General features: G+C 51.7%; 1 protein-coding gene across 1 annotated transcript; it reads left to right on the forward strand.

Annotated features, from left to right (window-relative positions):
* The first annotated feature begins 676 nt into the window (after positions 1-676).
* Positions 677-9389, forward strand: LOC123410312 (ankyrin repeat and SAM domain-containing protein 6-like). The gene is made up of 6 exons (XM_045103240.1): positions 677-916; positions 1614-1681; positions 1781-2067; positions 2562-2636; positions 2711-2773; positions 8999-9389. The coding sequence occupies exons 1-6, from the start codon at positions 813-815 to the stop codon at positions 9074-9076; spliced, it is 675 nt and encodes a 224-aa protein (XP_044959175.1). The 5' UTR covers positions 677-812; the 3' UTR covers positions 9077-9389.
* The last annotated feature ends 2103 nt before the right edge of the window (positions 9390-11492 follow it).

Consider the following 11492-nt stretch of genomic DNA (forward strand, 5'->3'; position numbering starts at 1 on the left):
ATTTGTTCTCCGCTTTAAAAAAATGTTCATGTTTTACAAAATGTTTATGGTTTCAAAATTTGTTTACAATTTGAAATATTTTCATAATTTTAGTTTTTGTCCACGAATTTAAAATTTATTCATATTTCAAAATTTGTTCACAATTCAAAAGATGTTGCAGTTTTAATATTTATTCACAATTCAGAAAATGTTCACTGTTTCATAAATTTGTTCACAATTCGATTTTTTCCCAACAAACAGTGAAACTCCTAATAACACTTTTCTACTCCCTCCGTTCCTAAATATAAGTCTTTCTAGAGGTTCAACTAATGGACTACATACGGATGTATATAGACATAATTTAGAGTATAGATTCATTCATTTTGCTTCGTATGTAGACACCTAGTGAAATATCTTAAAAGACTTATATTTAGGTACGGAGGAAGTATGAAACTGTGAAATAGCTGATAGTATTTTTGAACAGCTGAACCAGCAGAAAACAGCAAATTAATACAGCAACAATAGAACAAGTAGAAAATATGTGAGAACGAGTGAACCAGCGTCAAGCGGCCCAGAAAGCCCGCCAGTAGGCTTGTCCTATTGGACGCAGAATACCTCCCATCTTTTCCTGCTCATATTGAGCTGAGATGGAAATTAATGCGGCCCTTTGTCCTTCCGAGGCAATTATACTGCCTGCCTGAGAAAAATTCCGGAGAACACCTCCGTGTCTCGTTTATTCCCCATTTTGTCCCCAGCCTCTCCGCCGCTCCGCTCCTCGCCGACGAAACCCTACGTGCACGTTGCCACCGTCCTCGCCTCCACGTGCACCCGGGATGTACGCCGACAGGGTCTCCGGACGGAAGCGCTCCGTCAGGGACCGCCTCGGCTCGGGAGGCGGCGGCCGAGGCTCTCGCCCGCGGTCTGACTCCGCGAAAAGGTTCGCCCGCTCGTTCGGAGGCTTTCGAACCATTGCCCGTCTAGCTGTTTCTGTGTTGCTTGATGTTGCGTGCTCGCTCGCAATCCCTGCTTTGGATCGGTTAATCGAGTCGAGATGGCTCGGAAATGTTGCTTAGGGCCTTGAAATCGGGGGAGTTCGTGGCACTGGTAGCTTGATGCTTTGATTAACGGAGCTTAGTACCCTTTTCGTTGTAAGAAGATCTGGTTAGGTGTATCGTGTATGTCATCCGTTGTGTAGCTACTAATGTACATGGGATCATCAGATCAGTAGCTACAGAGCACAGTTTTTTTTTTCCTACGGAGTACAGTTGTTTTTGTTGGCTGTGTGATTAATCAGACATAGAGGAAATGGGCCACATTTGCTGCTGCAAATGTGATAAATAGGCCTTTTGGCATTACGTTGATCTGAAATACTTTTAAAAGCAATTGGTCAGGGTGACAATGTGCAAAGGCGCACACCAGCATTGCATGATATGAACAATGTTGCCACTGATGGTGGATCTAATTGCAGCAATGCTGATCATTTAAATACCAGTTGGCATTTCAGCTTGTTGATATTTCAGCTTCAAGAAACCCTTGAATGAGTGCATTGTTTTCACCTGATCTCTGAAATGAGAAGTGGTGCTGCTATTAGTCAGTTTATTTTCTTTACATCTTCCATATTGGGCATTTTACAGGTTTCGCCAAGTTGATGGGACTTGGAGGCGTGAGCTCTACAAGGATTCTGTAGGAATCCAAAGTTCATGTAAGGAGTACTACCTGGTTTATTTTGAACATACCCTTTCTTCCTATCCCCCCTTGAAGATTTACCATCACCTTGATTCTTCTGCTGTGTGTGGTTAAGCTGTACCTGCTTCCAGAAATCTTCAAGCAATCCAAAAATCACATATGAAGCAAAGCATTGTGGATGTGAAGAAATCATCATTTCCAGATCTTCGCGAAAAGTTATCTGGTGGCCAGTGCCCTCAACTCAGTAGTACAGTTCAGATCCCAAAACCTGCAGCTGAGATTGCTAAGAGTTCTAAGCCTGTTCAAAAGAAACAGATCCCTGCTGCTGCCCCTGCTGTTGCTGCCCGTCCTATCACTGAACAAGTAAATGCACCAGCTGCACCAAAGCAATCCCAGGAAAAGGTAGGAGAGTTCTACGCAATCTTCTTACAAGCTCTTATCCTGATGAGCTATTTCATGTTGTTTGTTGTTCTAGTCTAGTGCTTGTTGACATGTTAGGTATTTCTTTGTTTAGCGTTTAGTGCTGTGAATACAACGGAATTGTTTTTCTGCCTGAACATATAATATGCGCGACCTTTAATTTGAACTCTGATCCTTTGTGTACATCTATCATATTCTTATACTCCCTCCGTCCCAAAATAACTGTCTCAACTTTGTACTAGAGCTAGTACAAAATTGTACTAAGCTTAAGACACTTATTTTGGGACGGAGGGAGTATTTGTTAATCCCCTACTTCCTTTGGGATGTTTGTCTGTTTGGATCCAAAAGTTTTGTCTGCCTAGTTTCATAGCACTGTACAGTTATTCTTGTCTAGATGCTTGCTGGTTTCCTGAGGGTCTCATCATTAGGTGTTCTCAATTGAATGCTAATATACTTTGTTTATTTGGAATGTGCAGGCTGATGCCTCACTTGACAGATTGCTGAAGTCTCTTGATCTGGAGAAGTATTCCATAAATTTCCAGGCTGAAGAGGCATGTTTGATTTATGTGGCAATTTCAAGCCGTGGATGTGCTACTACATTTGTTGATGTATATTCAATTTTCAGGTTGATATGAAAGCATTGGTTCACATGAATGAGGAAGATATGAAGTCATTAGGAATTCCAATGGTATGACACAAACTTAATTTGATACACTGTTTTACCGTACATCTTTTAGAAGCTTGTTCCCTGTCCCCTAAAATTTGTTTAAACTATGTTGCTACAATAAGAAATCTTTCGCCCTGTGCAATTTAAGATTAAACTGGTATAGCAGCTATATGCTGATCTATCCTGGATGTAGATTGACATAGCCGTCAAAGTGAAATTGTAACAGTCGGGTGATTTAATGCACCAGTCATGCCTTTCTTTCGCTTTTGCTTGGCACGCTTGTGTTGTGTTACTATGGTGTCTGTCGCTCTATCTGATTTTTATCCTGTTGAGTTTGCATCCAATCAGCTCAGTTTTAAAATGTATATTGGCATTGGTTGGGTAGAATGAAGTAAATTGGTTAAGTAATTATTCCCCCTGTCCCATAATATAAGAGCGTTTTTGACACTACACTAGTGTCAAAAACGCTCTTATATTATGTGACGGACGGAGTAGTACTTAAGCTACATTAGCTTCAATGTCATATTAATCATATTACAAAGCAGCTCACTGTCCACATAAAGGTTCATCAAACCATTATCTCAGAGCAATACCATGTAACTGTTATGACCGGTACAACGTACCAACGGAGGAGGCCCAATGGGCAGGGTTAATTACGGGCTTAGCCCAAGTTATCTTACCTATCTTAGAGTCCAAGTTATATTAGAGTCCAAGTTAGAGTCCAAGTTATCTAGGGTTTAGTGGAGGCTGTCCTCCTATATAAACACATGTACCCCTTCGGTATTAAGCAGACAATAAACAGTATATTCTGTTGTCGTCTCCCTCAGGAGACGAGAGCCCCAAACCCTAGCCGCCTCTCTCTCTCTCTCTCACGCCGCGACGGCGCCCAACCGCCGGCGTCGGCATCCCCAACCTCGCAGCCCGCACTTCCACCCCTACAACCTACGTCCGAGAACCGGTAGAACCCTAGCCTCTACCAATTTGGTATCAGGTAGCTTGGGTTCGATGAGTTTGTCGGACCTTACCACCACCATCGCCGCCGCCACCACCGCCTTCCCCGCCACCTCGCAGCCGCCACCGTCGCCGCACCACTCGCCGCCGCCGGCCACCTCAGGTCCGGCCGCCTCCGGTCCCGCGGCCCTGGCGGCCGAACCCGCCCCCGTCCTCTCCCCGGCGGAGATGTCCTCGGCGATCCGCGACCTCAACCTGGCGGTCTCGAACCTCCAGACTTTCCTCCAGGCTCCGTACGCAACCCCGCCACCACCGCCTCCGCCGGCGGCGCCCTTCGCGCCACCGCCCCCGGCCACTGTCGCGCCCCAGGGCCTGCCGATCACCCAGGTCCGGTAGCCGCCGTCGCCGTCCCCGCTACCAACGTGGATTGACACGCCGACCTACACGACGGCGCCACTACAGTCGACGGTGTTGCAGCCACCCGCCCCCACCTTCGGGGGGTTCGACGGGTACACTGATCCGTACGCCGGGAGCTCCGTGGTGCCGCAGCACTCTCCTTCTGCCGCGCTGGGTCGTCACGAGGGCACCTTCGCGGGCTCGCCACACGTGCAGCAGCCACCCCGCTTCACCAAGCTGGAGTTCGCCACCTACGACGGCATCGTCGACCCCTGAACTGGCTCAATCAGTGCGACCAGTTTTTCAGGGGGCAGCGGACCATGGCGTCCGACCGCACGTGGATCGCCTCCTACCACCTCCGTGGTGCCGCCCAGACTTGGTACTACGCCCTCGAGCAGGACGAGGGCGGGATGCCTCCGTGGGAGCGCTTTCGCGACCTGTGTCTCCTTCGGTTCGGCCCCCCCATACGTGGGAGCCGCTTGGTTGAGCTCGGTCGCCTTCCCTTCACCACCTCGGTGTAGGACTTCGCCGACCGCTTCCAGACGTTGGCCTGCCATGCGCTTGACGTCACGGCACGCCAACGCGCCGAGCTCTTCGTTGGCAGCCTTCCCGACCACATCCGCATCGACGTCGAGATGCGCGACCCCTAGGACCTGCAGACGGCCATGTATTACGCACGCGCGTACAAGCAGCGCGCCAACGCCCTGCAGCAGGCGTTCCCGGGCCGCGGCACACGTCCCCCGACCCGCCCCGCCCCGGCGGCCGCCACCCCGACACGCCCCGCCCTGCCGGCCGCTACTGCGGCTGCCCCCGCGCCGACACGCACCTTCCGGCGCTTGACGTCGGCCGAGCAGCTCGAGCGGCGCCGCAAGGGCCTGTGCTTCAACTGCGACGAGCCGTATGCGCCGGGTCATACGTGCGCTCGCCTGTTCTACTTGGAGACCGTCGACGACGCGGAGGTGGAGCCCCTCACCGTGGAGCTCGACGCCACCACACTCTCCGAGGCCGGCGTCACGACCTACGGGCCGGTCGACGCGACCGCCTTCGTCGTCTCCCTTCATGCCATGGCTGGAATCAAGACGGCAAAGACGATGCTGCTTCCGGTGACGATCAACAGGGAGCGTCTCACTGCGCTCGTGGACACGGGTTCGACGCACAACTTCCTGTCCGGGGACGCCATGCGCCGCCTCGCACTCCAACCGACGGTCTCGGAGAAGTTCAGCGTCACCGTCGCCAACGGGGACCGCCTTGCTTGCTAGGGGGTGGCGCGGTAGGTTCCCGTCCTCATCGGCGACGAGCCGTTCTCCATCGACTGCGTCGGCATCGACCTGGGCTGCTACGACTTCATCCTCGGCATCGACTTCCTGTCCACTCTCGGCCCCATCCTTTGGGACCTCGATGTGTTGTCCCTCATCTTCTGGCGCGAGGGCGGCCGTCGCGTTCTGTGGACAGGCATCGGCGGCTCCGGCGCCGTGACTCCACAGCTCCAGTTGATGGCGTCCGCACTGGACGAGGCGCATCCCCTCTTGGCCGACCTCCTGCAGCAGCACAACGACATCTTCGACGAGCCACAGGGCCTCCCTCCCGCGCGGCCCTGTGACCACCACATCCACCTGTTGCCGGACACGACACCTGTAGCCGTGCGTCCGTACCGGTACCCTCAGCTGCAGAAAGACGAGCTAGAGCGTCAGGTGGCGGTCATGCTCGCGCAGGGCATCATCCGGATTTCGACATCGCCGTTCTCCGCCCCGGTGCTCCTTGTGCGCAAGCCCGACGACACATGACGCTTCTGCATCGACTACCGCCCCCTCAACGCCCTGACGTCCAAGGACAAGTTCCCCATCCCCGTCGTGGATGAGCTCTTGGACGAGCTACACGGAGCGCGCTTCTTCACCAAGCTCGACTTTCGCTCGGGCTACCATCAGGTGCGCATGCACCCTGACGACATCGAGAAGACGGCGTTCCGCACTCACCATGGCCACTTCGAGTTCCTGGTGATGCCGTTCGGCCTCTCCAACGCGCCGGCGACCTTCCAGGCCCTGATGAACGACGTGCTCAGCCCATACTTGCGCCGCTTTGTGCTTGTTTTCTTTGATGACATTCTCATCTACAGTGCATCTTGGGCGGAGCACCTACAACACGTGGCCATCATCTTCAACGAGCTTCGAGCGCATCGTCTTCACCTCAAGCGCTCGAAGTGCTCGTTTGGCACGACCTTCGTCGCGTACCTGGGGCACGTCATCTCGGCGGACGGGGTAGCGATGGACGCGGACAAGGTCGCCGCCGTCGCCGCGTGGCCGATCCCGCGGTCATCGCGGGCGCTCCGCTGCTTCTTGGGCCTCGCCGGCTACTACCGGAAGTGCATCCGGGACTTCGGCCTCATCGCCGCGCCACTGACTCCGTCTCCTTCGACGCGACGCCTTCTCCTGGGACGAGGAGGCGACTACGACATTCGAGGCTCTCCAGCGGGCGCTCACGACGGGACCCGTCCTCCAGATGCCGGACTTTGATATGCCGTTCATGGTGGACTGCGACGCCTCTGGCATCGGCTTCGGCGCCGTCCTCCACCAGGGCGAGGGACCGCTCGCCTTCTTCAGCCCCCCCTTCGCCGCTCGCCATCACAAGCTCGCGGCCTACGAGCGTGAACTTATTGGGCTGGTTCAGGCGGTGCGCCACTGGCGGCCTTATCTTTGGGGCCGGTCATTCCGTGTGCGCACGGACCACTACAACCTCAAGTTCTTGCTGGACCAGCGCCTCTCCACAGTTCCGCAATACCAGTGGATCAGCAAGCTCTTTGGCTTCGACTTCACCGTTGAGTACCGCCCCGGTCGTCTCAACACGGTCGCCGACGCCTTGTCCCGCCGCGACACTGAGGATGTCGCGGACGACGTCGCCATGGCTGGCACTATCATGTGCATTCGCTCCGGGCCATCTTTCGCCTTCAGTGACGACATTCGTCGGGCAACTTCGACGGCCGTGGATGCCCAGGGCCAGCGCCTTGACGCCGGCGAGCTGGACGCGCCCTGGCGCTTGGACGAGGGGTTGCTCCTACATGGCCGCCGCATCTTCGTGCCCGACCATGGCGACCTGCGCCACCAGGTCCCGACCTTGGCGCACTCTGCAGGGCACGAGGGCGTGCAGAAGACTCTCCATCGTCTCCGTGCTGATTTTTACATCCCCGGTGATGGCGCGATGGTCCGCGACTGGGTGCGGTCGTGCGTGACGTGCCAGCGGAACAAGACGGAGACACTACGACCCGCGGGTCTACTGCAGCCGCTGGACGTACCCTCCGAGGTGTGGGCGGATATTTCCATGGACTTCATCGAGGGCCTTCCCAAGGTGTGCGGCAAGTCCGTCATCCTCACGGTGGTTGACCGCTTCTCCAAGTACACGCACTTCATCGCCCTGGGTCATCCATATACAGCCGCCTCCGTGGCGCGGGCCTTCTTCGACGGCATCGTCCGCCTCCACGGTTTTCCATCGTCCATCGTCAGCGATCGTGATCCCGTGTTCACGGGACATGTCTGGCGGGCGTGAAGCTTCGCATGAGCACGGCGTTCCACCCTCAGACAGACGGCCAATCCGAGGTGGTCAACAAGGTGATCGCCATGTACCTGCGCTGTGTTACTGGTGATCGTCCACGAGCTTGGGTGGACTGGTTGGTGTGGGCGGAGTACTGCTACAACACCTCCTATCACTCTGCCCTGCGCACCACGCCTTTCGAGGTGGTCTACGGGCGCCCACCTCCGGCGATGCTCCCTTACGAGCCTGGGACGGCTCGGTCCGAGACGGCGGGCGACTTACTCCGCACCCGCGACGACATTCTGGCTGAGGCACGCCAGCGTCTTCTCCAAGCACAACAGCTGGCTCGGAAGTACTACGATGCTCATCATCGCGAGGCGGAGTTCGCGGTGGGCGATTGGGTGTGGCCGCGCCTCCTCCACAGGACCACGCAGTCTCTGGACCCGCGCTCCAAGCGCAAATTGGGACCTCGCTACGCCGGTCCCTTTCGTGTGCTGGAGCATGTCGGCACACTCGCATATCGCTTGGAGCTGCCAGCTGGTTCTCGCCTCCACGACGTCTTCCATGTCGGCTTACTGAAGGCCTACCGCGGGGACCCTCCTGCAGCGACGCCGGCCCTTCCTCCTACTTCGGATGGCCGCCTCCTTCCAGCTTCCGCACAGGTGGCGAAGGTGCTGCAAGCGCAGCAGCGTCGCGGCGTCTGGCATGTCTTGGTACAGTGGACCGGCCTGCCAGAGGAGGAAGCGACTTGGGAGAAGCTCGACGATTTCCGCCAGCAGTTTTCAGATGTTCAGCTCGAGGACGAGCTGTTTGAGAAGGCGGGGAGAGATGTTATGACCGGTACAACGTACCAACGGAGGAGGCCCAATGGGCAGGGTTAATTACGGGCTTAGCCCAAATTATCTTACCTATCTTAGAGTCCAAGTTAGAGTCCAAGTTATCTAGGGTTTAGTGGAGGCTGTCCTCCTATATAAACACATGTACCCCTTCGATATTAAGCAGACAATAAACAGTATATTCTGTTGTCGTCTCCCTCAGGAGACGAGAGCCCCAAACCCTAGCCGCCTCTCTCTCTCTCACGCCGCGACGGCGCCCAACCGCCGGCGCCGGCATCCCCAACCTCGCAGCCCGCACTTCCACCCCTACAACCTACGTCCGAGAACTGGTAGAACCCTAGCCTCTACCAGTAACACATCTAAAATTGCAGCAATGTCCATTTATTATTGTCCAGCTTTCATTTTGCTTGTGGTCTGCTTGTGAAGACTTTGCCTAAAGCTTAACCTCTGCATTTACCGGTATACTTATTCTAAAATGGATTGTATCTTTTGCCAAAATGTTCCATCCATATTAATTCGGTAACTTGATTATGCTCAACAGGGCCCTCGGAAAAAGATACTATCAGCACTGGCTTCGAAGAGAAAGAAGTCCTCAAGATCATTACCGCCTACCAGCTGAATGCATCGTAAGCCGTGGTTAGTTAGACTACTTGTCATCCTGCAGAGTAACTTATGGCGGGCCAGATTCCTACCTACCTAGACTATGTATAAATGTAGAACTCCATGATCTCGGGGTGGTGTTGTAATGCAAGATAACTAACAGTTCATGGGAGAGCTGCTCCATCTGTTACCTAGAATATTTGGATGCTAGTTTACGATGCCTTTTGGGATTGTTTCCCATGTACAGCAGACCCAGCTGCTGCCTATTATTAGTCTTGACAGTGGAGTTAGGGCGATGAACATCGCCATGTTATTCATACTAACTGGCTGGAGGATCTGTGTGTTGCCTTTTTTTTTTTTTTTTGCTTCTTCTGTTTTGGGAACAGGTGTTGCATGTAACGTGGTGAAGTCTGCCTGATGTCTTGATGGTGGAACTCTTGGAACAGCCTTATCTTTGAAACTTTGTTCTTTCTTTTAATAAGTTGGTTTATGCTCTGGCCTGCATTGCGGACTGGGCTGCTAAATGGTTAGCTCGCTCAAGCGTGTAGCACATGGTGGAGGGAGGAGTCTGGCAGGGCGGAAGTTGGACAAAAAGAATCAACTTGAGTATCGTTCGCTGACCAAAATTATCTATCGCCATTGGATTTTGATTTGATCTTCCTGACCATGTACAGGTGGTGTGGTGAGTGAACAAGGAGTTGTAATAAGGACATGGTGTGCAAGCGAAAAGCCAAAAAACTTCTGGTTTGACTAGAAGAACAATAGTTTTACCATGAGTATCTTTTTTCTTCATATAATAGTCTTAGCATTAGTACCTACCATTCCTACATGATTTTGTTGCTGATTGTACAATGATATATTCACAAAATCGTCACTAGATACATCGTGTTGCTGCGGAAATTTGTAGCAATAAAAGAGTAAAATTAGAATAATACCGTCCACATTCTTGCATATATACTAACATAATGCCTGTGCTTTGTTACATGACAAATTTTTTTAATTAAAGTTATATTTGATCAGTATAGTATGTAACAGCCAATAGACTTGTAACACTACAAAGAAAAACTCAAGCAAACACATAATCCTTTAGTTGCGTAACTGCATGGCCATAGCATTGTCATGTAACTTGTCAAATATTTTTGAGTGAGGTTGTTGGTTTGATTGAGCTTGGTGTAGAGCCAAGTGTGAAGTTGGAACATCCAACAACATATTTTTTGTGTGTTTTGTTTATGAATTGTTTTTCAAACTGACAGGGACTGTTGGGTTCTAGATGGATGAGGGAGACCGGGATGGAGTGGGGAGTAATTGTTCCAAGCCGGAGGGGTCCGGTGGGTTCTAGATGGATGAGAGCATCTCTAGTAGAACCCTCGAACCCTTAAAACAAAAACCAGTTTTAAGGGTTGAGAATTGCACATTTTTGACTCTTTTAAGGGTTGAAAAACAGGGGCAAAGACTAGAACCCTCAAACCCAACCCTTATAACGGATATTCCGTTATAAGGGTTGGGTTTGAGGGTTCTAGTCTTTGCCCCAACCCCAAACCTTAAAACTGTTATTCATATATCACACATTTCATCATATGACATATCACAAATTCAATCACATTTGACATAAAACAATAATCATTCTAGTTATTATTACAACACCGAATAAAACAATAATCATTCAAATCATTACAAAAATGTTTGAGCAAATAACAACAATTGTTCGAATCAAATAGGACATAGAAAAGTAAAACAAAGATACATCATGGGCCAATGCGCCGCCATCCAAATGCCAGTGGTGCTCTAGTAGATCATCCCGGAGCCGACCATGAGTGGTTCCATCCTCGATCTCACGATGTGCTTCAAGAAAAGCTTGTATGCGAGAAGGGTTTCTTTCCGGTTGCACACGGGTACCAACATTGTCATAGAAACATGGGAGGTTTAACCCTCTCTCATCCTCTAGGATCATGTTGTGTAGAATCACACAACATTTCGTGATGTTCATCAAGGTTTTTTTGTCCCAAAACCTTGCTGGACCCCGAACTATGGCAAACCTTGCCTGCAAAACACCGAAAGCTCTCTCAATATCTTTGCGGGCTGCCTCTTGTGCCTTGGTGAAATGAGCCTGTTTTCTTGTTAAGGGCACCCCATTTTTCTCCTTGATGGACTTCACAAGAGTTGCCCATTCGGGATAGATGCCATCGGTGAGATAATATCCCATTGAGTACTCATTGTTCATGATTTTGTAGTTGCAAGCTGGAGCATCCCCAGAAATTAATCTTTTGAACAAGGGAGATCTATTGAGGACATTGATATCATTGAGTGTTCCCGGCAACTCAAAGAATGCATGCCAAATCCATGTGTCCTCCGATGCTACGGCCTCAAGAACAATGGTAGCATCACGGCTTTTACCGCAATACATTCCCTGCCATGCCTTTGGGCAATTTTTCCAC

The sequence above is a fragment of the Hordeum vulgare genome, chromosome 7H, assembly GCF_904849725.1.
Source record: "Hordeum vulgare subsp. vulgare chromosome 7H, MorexV3_pseudomolecules_assembly, whole genome shotgun sequence".
NCBI lineage: Eukaryota > Viridiplantae > Streptophyta > Magnoliopsida > Poales > Poaceae > Hordeum > Hordeum vulgare.